The 13,377-nt window shown below is 29.8% G+C and overlaps 1 protein-coding gene across 1 annotated transcript; it reads right to left on the reverse strand.

Moving 5' to 3' along the window:
* Window positions 1-6,452: 6,452 nt before the first annotated feature.
* Window positions 6,453-8,178, reverse strand: LOC107964680. The gene is made up of 2 exons (XM_026441317.1): window positions 7,261-8,178; window positions 6,453-6,853 (listed from the first exon to the last, which is right to left on the reverse strand). Exons 1-2 carry the CDS (start codon window positions 7,493-7,495, stop codon window positions 6,798-6,800), a joined length of 291 nt encoding a protein of 96 aa, XP_026297102.1. The 5' UTR covers window positions 7,496-8,178; the 3' UTR covers window positions 6,453-6,797.
* Window positions 8,179-13,377: the final 5,199 nt, after the last annotated feature.

Genomic DNA, 13,377 nt, shown 5'->3' on the forward strand with positions numbered 1-13,377 from the left:
AATATTTTTAATTTTAATGAGATTTAAGAATGCAAAGAAATGACACGTTAAGTAGCTATTTTATAATTATTAGGTAGAACTTTGAAAGTAAGTACTTACCATCGGAGTATCGATCTTTTAGAAGAGAAAAAACGTAGACTTTTATATAAAGGCAGGCGACGATAAGAAAAGGAAAATGATCCATAACGATCCAGGGAACTGCGCTTTCAGGGAACGGCTCTATCGGAAACGGCAATTTTCTGGCAATCATTTACCAACGACACGGTGTAACATTTATAGCATGGACGTGAGCGTGTCTCGTGCATGCCACACGTTGCTGCCTAGATCCTAGATTAAAAGTCCCTAGTATGTAGGACGGTGATCCTCGATATGCGTCACTGTGTAACTGCAAATCAATGTTTACAAGAATGCTTTTCAAAACAAAAATTTATTTCTTTAAGATATCGAAGTGCGCGTGTAGTTCGTTACACTAACATATTATATTATCTAGAAAATTTCAAGAAATTTTATTCGTTCATATTAAAATCAAACAGTGATCGCTTATTAAAGTAATATGAATTTAGTGTTTCACAACATTCGAATTCTACAATAGAAATCTTTGAATAGGAACTTGGTAATGTCGCGTACGCATCACTTTTTAGATGATCAATGACTTCTAAGCCCTATTGTGTTCGTTGTTACGCACAGTTACGCAAACGAAGGGTGCAAGAACAGAAGCACTCGTTTCCTCCTCTTCTTTTACGCGAGTGACACATGAATGACAGTCTGCTAAGGATTCTGTGACACCCTAATACCGTATTTCCAATTACCGAATACGCTCTTGTTGTTCAGTGCATTCTGTCATTGCCTTCACGCTATTATATCTGAAATATTAAGATCTTTACTTAATCAAAAAAATAAATGATAAAAATGCGATTAATATAACAAATGAAAATTGCTTTGATAAATATCGGAAATTTAATAAATTCGATTCTGAGTTTTTTAATTATTTTTCGATAATAATAATTGTATTTAATATTAAATATTCTCGTTCAGTTCTCTATTTCAGTTCTATACTACTTTAATCGTAAAAATTTCTTCAGGTTTCAAAAGAAATTTCTCATAAGGTTTCCCGTAATCTTCTTTCATTTGATTATTTGAAATTCTTCTTCTACTAGAATGTTAGATCTTCGTTATTTAATTCATTGAAAATAAAAAAATTCATTCACTTCTAATTTTCAGAAAAATGAATTTTTAAAGAAGTTATTGCGTTTGAAACAAAGATCTTCGATAACTTTTTTTATAATTTTTAAAAAATAAACAAATATTTTTATCAAAAGAAAATAAGAATCATAATAAAGACAAACGAAGATATTCTTTTAAAAATATTTCTCGATTATATTCATATTATTACACATTATGGATCATGGATTAATTATTAGAATCAAGAGATTTAAAAATTTCGGATCGTGGATTCGATGAATGCACAAAATAAGTCCGCGCTAGTTCTCACGAAGTAATCATCGTGGAGAGCCTTCGTGCTAGACGACAATATACGTGACAAGTATACGTAATAAGATTTGTATCGAGTGGCGGTCACGCCGGTAATTTTCATCTCAGACTTGTTTAATTGCGCGGTTGTACGTCGTCGTGAGGGAGTTGCATTAAGGACTAATCTACTGGATTGCCGCCAAAGATAATGTTTCAACTAGTGTAACTATCAGAGAGCTAACGTTTACATACAGGATGTTTCACGAAATGGGTTCATTTTTAAGAGAAATTTCAAGAAATTTTAAATATTTGATAGATTTGAGGTATTTGATTAATAAAAATTATCATTTTGCAAATATTTTTAATTCATTGATTTACATCGTTCTTGATAATCCTTGGTCTTTAATAGTTTATAATGTAATTTACATTTTATTCGTTTCCAATTGAAAATGAATGTCAATATTGATATAACGAGTGATATAATTGAGTGATAAAAAATGCATAAAAAAGAAAAGAAAATAATATCGATTAATATTCACTTTGAATGTCAAAAATCGTATCGTCATTAAATTAGGTTAGGTTTTAATCTACGGTTGATTATTATGATTTAAATTTAAATTTTTATTTAAATTGATAGATTTGAGGTATTTGATTAATAAAAATTATCATTTTGCAAATATTTTTAATTCATTGATTTACATCGTTCTTGATAATGCTCGGTTTTTAATAGTTTATAATGTAATTTACATTTTATTCGTTTCCAATTGAAAATGAATGTCAATATTGATATAACATTCATATAATTGAGTGATAAAAAAATGTATAAAAAAGGAAAGAAAATAATATCGATTAATATTCACTTTGAATGTCAAAAATCGTATCGTTATTAAATTAGGTTAGGTTTTAATCTACGATTGATTATTATGATTTAAATTGATAGATTTGAGGTATTTGATTAATAAAAATTATCATTTTGCAAATATTTTTAATTCATTTACATCGTTTTTGATAATCCTTTGTCTTGAATAGTTTATAATGTAATTTACATTTTATTCGTTTCCAATTGAAAATGAATGTCAATATTGATATAACGTTCATATAATTGAGTGACAAAAAATGCATAAAAAAGGAAAGAAAATAATATAGATTAATATTCACTTTGAATGTCAAAAATCGTATCGTCATTAAATTAGGTTAGGTTTTAATCTACGTTGATTATTATAATTTAAATTTTTTTGATCAAGTCATAGGAGTAATGGCACGTGCGGAAGATATTGTAACTCGATGGTCTTCAGGAAACATTATAGCTTTAAGATGCATCTGGTACGAAATTATGTATATCTACCTGAGCTCTCCAGTATCGAATATACCGTGGCTCGTTACGTATAGCTTGATGGTTGGCAAGGAGGAAACGCGTAAAGGGATCCCTTTTGCCACGTGCCAGGATGCGACGTGTCTTACCGGTACGCTATTTCATTTTATTGATTCGTAGAGCAAGTGTTGCCAAGATTTATAAATTACATATACATGTTCACATATACGTATATTTGTTACAATATCTATATTCATTTTTTCCTCGAATTATCTATTACATATCTATTACCTATTATCTATTAAATTGCTAAATAATATGGAACCCATGCAGATGCTCCATATGAAAGAAGCTCTCTAAGAATTAAGAAAATTTAAGACCACGACTAAAGATAGACGAAACCTCTCGTGGTTAAATTAAATCCAGTTTGCTACTTCAGGCTTGTTAATTGTTAGTTTTGGAAGATATTTTATCAAAGTATAATGTCAGAGAGTAAAAGTGAATTAAGAAATGTTTTTTTTCACAAGTTAAAGGGTTCACATTAATTTTGGAGAATAATTTTTTACAATAGATTTTTATTAAAACTAAAAATAATAATTGCATAGTATATTTAAGAGATAAATTGATAACACTAATTTTTCAATTATTTTTATTTGATTGAAATTGAGTAATTTTATGTGTGGTGATTCGAAAAACAATCGATGAACAAATGTGTGTTTTTCCCACGGTACACGACAAAAAGGGGGATGATGGTACACAATGTATGGTTTAAAAAGAGGGTGTACCTTCCTTGTACAGGTGGGACAAATAGATGAGTTTATGGTTTTTATCGTGTATGTATGTAGTTATGGGAATTTGTTTCCCTATTAAATTGTAATTCAAAGGTTTTAACCGTTTTCTCAAATTTTCTAATTTTTTCATACTATTAATATCTGTAAAATATATTTTACATTTACATTAATCTATTGTTAATTCTTTCTTTGATCAAACATATTAGATTAAATATTCTTTTTCTCATGTAAATATTCTTTATCTCATAATATATTTCTCATATATCTTTATTTATCTTTACAGATATCTTTACAAGAAATTAAGAATTATAATTAGAATTATATGGACATATAAAGCTATGTTTAAAAATTTCATTTCTCATACAATTATAATTATCTTACATAGAATATTTGTATTTTACATAGTATTATTATTACTTTTAATTATTAACTATATATATATAAATATATTATTGATAATTCACGAGTTTTCAATACTTATAATGATAAATAAATATAAATAAAATGTATTTTATAAAATTAAAAAAAAAATTTAAAATAGTGAGTCTTATGATATTTAACTCTCTTATACAATGTGGCGTCCAGACGTGTATACATCAAATGTACAAAAGTAGAAAACCAGCAACGAACATTGCGAGGAAAAAAGGGAGCGAAAAGGAGAATAAAATATAATATTTATCCAGATCCTAATTATGAGCTACGCGGTATTAAATGAAGCCCTTGCTACCCCCGGTAGTAATGGCACTTGTACGGTGTCCTATAGTGGATTACTTTACCATAGTACCTATACGCTGATATCCAGAGCAGCTGTCCGGAAGAGCGACCCCGACACTTCCTTCCTGGATACCTCCTGCCTATCTATATACTTTCTACAGTGTTCCTGTCCCATGCTCTCGAACCCGCACGAATGCTGCGAACGATATTCGTCATTGATACTCTCCTCTCAGTCTTTATACGTGTTTTTTTTTCCTCCGCTTCTCGCACCTTTATTATATCCTGTTAAAAGAATCAACGTGTAGGTATAGGTTAAGTTAGATTAGGTTAGATTAAGTAAGATTAGATTAGATTAGATTAGATTATACTTTAAAATTTTGTAAATCGCATTTTTAATATTTCCAATTAAAAGATTCGTCGAAAAATGGAAATATAACTTAAATTAAGATCGATCTTTTATAATTACATAAATGTATTGTTAACCTATCGTTGAAAATCTTCGTAATTATTTGCAATAATTTATTTATGTATCATAGTACTATTTACTTTTTTTGCAACTATAATGCTAAAATATTATATTATTAATGGATTGTTAACGAAAATGTTTTGGATTCACAAATTTAAAAATCTGTTCTTAACCTCTTTTGCGCATTCACGAAACATGGAAAAAATACGATCAGAATTATAACAACGATTTTTTCAAAAAAAGAAGAATCCCCATATTGGAAACTTGGTGTATCCTACGCCGATGTATTAATAATCCGCGATTAAAAGTTCATTTCGTCCGGAATTTTAATTGCAATTAGATCGGCATGCCCGCCACTTATCTAGTTAGAAATTGAACTGAAGGATCATATTGGAATATAGCACAGTACACGGGAGGGCGCCATCTGGTTCTAACCTTCGTGCGAACAGTTTGATAACCGTTCTTTGGCAAAGCACTTGAAAGAGTTTTATGAGAGGATGAATGTCGCTCACGGTAGTTTGGAATTCTTTTTTAAAGAAGAAGCGAAAAACAATGCGAGAGAAGAGAGAGATGAAAGGGAAGAAAGATAATTTTTAATACCTCGTCTCGGGAAATAACTTGATGTTAATAACTGGTCATTTCGTGACATGATTGTCCCTTTGCCTCGAGACAATTAGGAGATATTAACCTTTTTTTTGACATTTTTCACAGTCTTTTTCTCTGCGAATATTTGTCGGCGTTCCAACGTTTTAACTATTATGAATACGTAAGTATAATTAATTTGTTTCATTTTATGTTTCTTCATATTAATAACGATGGAAATCGTTGTCTGACGATTCGACTCTTATGATTGCAATTTTATTAACTATCGGTTGAATTATTTTTTGCAGTATTTTCGGAAATCTGTACAGTTTTTTGATACAAATTTGATAAAAAATTTAATACCGTAAAATTGAAATGTTAAATTTAATATAGAATAATAAAGATCATAGAGTATTAGAATGTAAAGTTTATAATATTATAACATATGCTGTTTAACTTTAAAATTCAAGATACATGTCCTTATTTATATCATAATTTATATTTAAGAGGAAAAAATATTTTACATTGTACGTAATGTCAAAGATAGGAATAAATAATTGCTTTTTTATATTTTCTTTTATCGTAAGAATTTTATGAATGTTTCGTAGAGTACTATCAATTTTTATTATTTTTCTAATTAAAAAGATAAAATTAAAAAATTTTTCTTTGTATTTTTTTCTGTCTCATGCTTTTTGTTTTATCATTTTATCAATTAAGAATAATTATTTAGTTTTATAATTCGTAAAATTTCTTTTAAAATATACTTACTATATTTATAAATTATTTAAAATTTTTAAATTTAAAAAATATCTATACGATTTTTAAATTCTTCTGGTATAAAGCTACAAAATTTTTGTTGTTTTTAAAAATGGTAGAAAATATTGAAAAACGTTTTATCTATCGAAAATATATACTATCAATATTTATACAAACAAAATCTGAAAATTTGTCCATGTTAGTCAAATACGTACTATTTCAACTATTCCAAGTATAAAAATTATAGATCACAATGATTTCTTTAATAATTTCATAAATTTATCTTTATTAAAACAATTTATAAATTTTTTCATTATTTCTTTTGTCAAATAATCTAAAATAAATTCTTTTCTCGTGAGAAATGAAAATGAGAATGAGAACAGACATCCTGCATATTTTAAACAGGTTAAAATTTTAAACTCTCGAATAATGCTTCTAATCATAATGATTACCTTGAAAAATTTCTTCAAAAAACGATGCTGGTAGTCAAACTTTTATGAAAAGGATCCGTTGGAATTCGATTGAAAAAAGAAATAACTTTACAATTGGATTCGTTCTCGAGATCTTTTGCGTGACAAGCGTTCTATATATCGGACCCGTATCTCTGCATCTTCGTACAGGCAATATGGGTACTTTGAGATCTTTGAAAAAACGAATCATTATAAAAGTATCTTCGCGTTTTCACCCGTATGTGTTCAGGAATATTTTAAGTGTGATCTTCAAGCATCATTCTAACGAAACCAGGTTGGTCAAATACATTCCCTGAAAGAAATAAAATAGGTATAGTGAAGTACGAGAATTTAGATTCCCGTTGCGATCTGCGGGTTATTTTAAATTAATCGTGAATATCGAGGAAATTTATCATAGAATATTATTCATATCGATTAAATTTATTGTATTAAACTAATAAATTATTTAATTACAAGTAATACGTTTTAAAATTTTTATCAATCGTGAGAAATTTTTAGGTTAGATTATTAACCTAAAAAATAATTTTTATAGAGATTAAATACATGTGATTAATTATTCTGATAATAAAAATTGTCATATTTACTAGTTTCTGAATAATTTTATCTTTTAGTAAATATCTAATCTGTGATTAAAATCTATATCTTTACTATATGTACTATACGTTTCTCTTTTTCGTTTGTTATTAATATATAAAGTACCAGTGGCCAGACACGCTCGGCATGTGGTCAATGATAGAACTTCTAATGTTCGTATTCTGTGTTCTCCAGCCGTATTTACCGAGGGATGCTGGTGGACAGATGTGTAAGTGGGTATAGTTCCCTTATAGAAAGCTTCCAATGACCTCCCATGACTGGAGGCAGACCACATACTATTAATCGGATAAGAATAAAAATGAATTTCAGATTTGAATTTTTGATCGGAAAATATTCCCATTAAAAGTTTTTATGAATAATTTAACTTTTTACAAAGTGAAAAATAGATATTTCTTATTTATTTTTTGCATACTTTTTACATTCAGAATAAAAATATCGATTTTTTTCTTTAACCTCAAAAACTAGTAATATTTCATTAACCTCAAAACTACTAAAAAAAAACAAATAAAAATAAAATTCATCTAGACTCAAAGTGAAATAGAAAAAAACACGAGGAGACATCGATTTAGGTAGCAGGATTTTTTCTAGTCGATTTGAATTATTCCTACGCATCTGTGCATGAACTCTTTCGCGTATCAAGCACGCACAATGAATAACAAAAGCACGACATATTTAACACGTACATGTGCATCTTCGTTCCTCGAGGATAGGTGGCGTAACGGCGCCAATCGAGTGAAGCGTGTCTATTCGTAGCTTGTGCACGTTCAACCGTAATGGATGTGCGGTTCGAAATGTGAACGCGATCTAGTGTTCTCGAGATTTCAGCGTCAGGGAGTCGATTGTGGGGCATGATGAAAGAGAAGTAGAAATTGAAATGCGGAGTTAAAAGTTAGCAAACACCAATCCTATATTTTATTGCATTTCTTTTTCGATAAAGCATTTATGCGATATTTTTATTTTAGAAAAATTGTATGCACAATGCATTAACGAAGTTCAAGGATGAGATTAATAAAAATTGTAAACTTTCGAGAAATTTATTTTTTATATTCCTTATAGTCTTTTGCTAAATCTATCTACATAATGAATATCACAATCATAAATTTTTCAAATTTCTAAAGATATTTATTAGTTGAAATTCTATGTAATTTATAAAACTATTAATTTGGATATTTTCAAAAATCAATAAATATAAATGATCAATAAATTGTATCTTTGAAAATATGAAATATTTATATTTGTATGTTATAATCTTTTAAATAATTCTTTTTAAAGTTTAGGTTGATACCAAATGCATTCTATAAATCTATGAACACATTTAGATATATTTAACAGAAGCGTGTCTCGTCAATAGATATCGTTCCTTTTTTTTTTTTTAATCAGTGTGTAAAATCTATTGGTTATTACCCATGCACTTATGGTCACCATCCCGTGCTGATATGGTGAGCTATGCATAGCTTATTTTCATGTATTTTCATAGATAAGATCAGGTAGCACGTGGCGAGGCACGCGTTCTCCCCTCATCGTAAAACAATTCAAATCGATCGGCTAATCGAAGTAGTTCTGCAATTCTTTCTCACGTTTCGAACGAAATTTTTCTGTAAATTGTACGTTCATGAGAATTTTTATCTATCTAATAATAAATTAATTTAATATACGTACCTATATTAATATAATTTCATTACTTTATTAAAAATTATTTATCTCAAAAACGAGAATTAATATTCTAAAATTATATTATCTTAATTTATTTCACATATATGCAATCATCCCATTTTCAAATCTCCATTATATTTTAAAAACTATAAAGTGGTAGTATATTTATCAATTATAATGCAAAGTGTCATGAATCTATTTTCCATTGTTACATATGAACTCGTACAATGTCTTTATCTTATCGTGTCATACGACACCCTCTGCAAACCAGGATTCGGTAAACTATCGTATGCGTTTGATGTCGCGATAATTATATTTGATCACCGTGGATCGAGAAAGAAGGAGAGTTGCTTGATTACGTGTAACTTTTAATCTAAACGACTAAAGCTGTGTGACTGGGATCCGTATGGAAGAAAATTCGATTTTATTTTGCAGGTTAGGCGAGGAATTCTGAAACAAGATAGAAATTACGTTCGTTTACAGAAACAATTGGTTGAAAAAATTTATAAAAAAAATATTAACCTGTTATATGCTTTTTATATAATATAATCTTTATACTATAGTAATATTTATTTAATAATAATAAAAAATTATTCCATCAAAAATGTATTTCATACGCATTCTTTTTCACTCTTCATCTTTCTTCATCCACAAGAATGGTCGTGCATCCTTAATTTCCTTCGAGCGTAAAAATCTGGTCCCTTTTACGCCTAGGTGTGCCAAAACAAATCCGGTTGAAACGATAGGTTAAACCGCGCACGCGCACTACTTACATTCATGCGTATTCGGTGTTCTGGTGTGTGAAAATGCACACGTGCCATTGCAGCTCGTGCACGAACGACCCGACGACAGACAGAAAAGACGACATGTCTGTGGCCTATAGTATGTGCCACGTGTGAGCACGAATACATACAGAGGATGGAGCCCGGTGTACCTAAAGTTCCAAGGGGGGTGCACGACCCCCTCGTGTACACACATGCAGATAGGGCCAGGTGGTATGACGTGGCTCTCTTATGGGGGCGCGTATGGGGTTCTTCTGCAGGCAGCTGCAACTTGATTCCGACAATGCACCAGCACAAAAAAGTCCAGAGGAAAGACCACCGTGGCTTCGTGGCATGGCCTGTACTGCGATTACGGAAAGGGCAGGAGTGTGCACATAGGCTTAGATACCTCTCCTAGTTTTGCTTTTGGAATTTTGCTGGTGAACATATTGGAAATGGATACTTATGTATTATTTAATTTATTTTTGTTCTTTTATTTTCCTCTTTGAAAAAATCCTTATATTTACTTTTTTTATATATTTTAATATCTTTATGTTTAATAATAAAATTTGATAATAGTATTTTATTCAGTAACTAGATTATAAATTTTGAAATATTTTTTTATTCGACTACATCTATAAATAATATCTAATAATATCTTAATATTCATCGAGGAATGCATTATTTTTAGATAAAATATAAGTCTATAAAATGTTATAACAAGTCTTACGCCAATGTATCAGTAAAAGACGTCACATGCACCTCGAGCACGTTGTCTCGAAGACGTGTGCGTTTGTAAGAACTATGACGTCACATACAAACGTAAAAAGAAGCAGGTTGTATTGAAATCACGGTTGTAGAGCAGCTTGAGGTATGCCTGAGATATGGAGGGGTCCATTCATTGAGATATATCTTTGGCGCGTGCCTTCTGGAGGGGGCACAAAGACGTTCACCTTAGGTTACAGAGAAAATGAACACAAAGGCGATTAAGGGTGCATTCTCCTATCGGGTGTATACACGAGGAATGCGCAAGGTGTACGTTTATTCTATTGTGAAGAAATCAACCTGAACGTTTACTCTCGATCTTCTTTTCGAGATAAGAATAAGAAATTTAAAGGAATTTACATACGCGATGTTATAATTAATGCTATAAGGTGTATATATCTATGTTATTACATCAAGTAATGTTAATTGATAAATTTTTATGATAAGAAAATGTACTTGAAAGAATAAAGTTTTTGTAAAAATTTTATAATCTTAAAGTGATCACGTTAACTTGTGTTACTTAATTATATTACATTACATGCTGTAATTATACTGATGTATCATTGTAAGTAGCTATCAAACATTTGCCTCTGATAATGCATTCAATCATAGTAAACCCCTCGTAGGAGCAAATATTTGTGCAGGAAAGATTATTCGTGAACTAAATATGTACATATCTTCGTCATCAATTCAACATTACTATATTGGAATGTCAGTAAAGTATAAAGAATATGGCTTTAATTCATATTATTTTAACTTTAAGAGAAATCGTTCGATCTTTTGAATTATGCTGCGTGAAATAATTTTTCTGTAACGATGAAATAATTAAAAAATCATTAATAAAAAAACTATTAAAACTAGATTTTATCGCATGTAATATATTATTTAGTAATAATTTATTTCTTTTTTCGAATAATATTTTTTACACATAACCTCACATTTGTATATTATAATCATCCATTCCGTCATATTCTATACAACATGCAGACTTGCATAAATATATATCCAACTGTTTAACTAGAATATCCAATTCTTTTAATTACATTGTAACACAATCATGTAGATATATCATTGTAATAAAATTATGTTCTTTTTAATTAACAGCGCGTTTGTTTTAAAAGCAGAATATGCTATTCTGTCACTTCGAGTAGTCCATATGGCTTAGTCTGTTTACAAACGTGTGTGGCATTACGATGCTTAGCTATTAATTAATTGGATACGTATTTAGTATGCAGATAAATGTATCTCAGGATGGTCATCGGCACTGTCGCGTTCCATATGCACACGCACGCACGAACTTGAAGTGTTTTCAATTGCGATGATCGCATCATATATGAAGACATGGAACATAGTAGAACAGGTAGTTAATTTAAAAAATAAAAAAACGATAATATTTCGATTTTCATAGGATATTATAGAAAAATTTTTGTGATAGTATTATTAATATCCTGTTGTAATATTATTAATTAATTTTTTTGTCAATATCCAAATTAGGTTAAGTATATTTTTTCTTAAAAAAAATTAAAAATTTTTAATATTTCTATCAAAAAATTTTCAAATCATTAAAGTGTCACATTTATTCAATTATGATATATCAATTAGCATATTTGTATTATTAATTCATATGTTAAAAATTATAAATGTGTTAATAAGAAAATATAAAAATATAATTTAAGGATATAAATAGAATATTTTAAAAGTGTATCAATAGTTGACTTTTATTTTCCAAGAAAAGGTCGAGAAAAATTAGATTCTTAAATTAGGATCCTTCAACTGGTGAATTGCAACCAATTATATACGTTTTAAACCCATCAGAAATATTTAGGGCATCATCGCGTTATTCGAAGCGTGACATGTGAAAATTTAATCCAATTAGAGGTTATGTACAAAATTAATAAAAATTAGCTTTTTTTTCATTTTCCCCCTAGCATTTTTTTCTTAATAATAAAATACTAAAAATATCATCGCAAAAAATGAACTATTCAACAATTACACATCATAATTATTATATTTAAATTCATCTTCTCTAAAAAAATTCCTGCGCATATAGGTTTATAGCAATACCGTGAAATTCGCTGAAGTTCGCAGATTTATCGTCGATGTTCCAATCGATGAATAGAGTTGGCATGCGTCTGAAACAACGTGGTCGTGGAAGGGAGGGGAAGACGAAGGGAGGAAGGAATTGGCTCGTGTCGAGACTCTGTGGAGTGGCGGCACACGCCACTTGGGGGCTGCAGGAATGCATCCGTTCGTGTTAGCCGCGTGCAGGCTAGGATGCAAACAATGGCGAAAATCATGCATTGTGGCGGTTCGCATTGTAAGTCGGAAAGCTGTGACATTGAGTTCAGGCAGCTGCGCGCTACCTACCTCTCCCTACCCTGAATCCCTTGCCATCCCCTTTAGCTGGTTCCAGGGGTGGAAGGGCCCTCCAATCCCTGCCACGGATACGTATGTATCTGCAGAGAAAGCAAATAGTGAAATTTCGTTTACCGAGTATTATCTTTCGGAAAGGATGGCTGGGCTTTTTGCCGCTGCCTCTGGCCCATTAACTCTTTTTTTCTGTCAAATTATGAGAACTGTGCTGATGATACATCAGTGGGAAAAATATTTTTGAACCATGACTTGATGAAGCTTGTTTCTTAAATAACTTTATATTGAAATACTAAAATGGAAATTGAAAATACTTTTTCAAGGCTTTCAAGTTTCATTTGTCATTAGATTATTGTTAGCAAAAAAAGTCATATCGTTACATTTTTATCAATATTGCAAATTTTTCGTTATTCTTGATAAATTTGTAATCTAAAATAAAATAAAAAGATATGTAATCAATTGATAAGGTACTTGAAGCTTCTCGCAGAAAATCTCATGATTGCGTTTTATTTTAGATTATCTTATAAATATTCCATCACTGATAAATCTAAATTCCATATCTATTCTATTATCTACTTTGTCTCTTTTTCTGATGTAAAAATCGAACGAAAGTATTTTATATTAAGTAAATATTCGTCGAAAGATAAATGTTTGAAAGATGTTAGAAACGTGG

The sequence above is a fragment of the Apis mellifera genome, linkage group LG6 (assembly GCF_003254395.2).
Source record: "Apis mellifera strain DH4 linkage group LG6, Amel_HAv3.1, whole genome shotgun sequence".
Classification (NCBI taxonomy): Eukaryota; Metazoa; Arthropoda; class Insecta; order Hymenoptera; family Apidae; genus Apis; species Apis mellifera.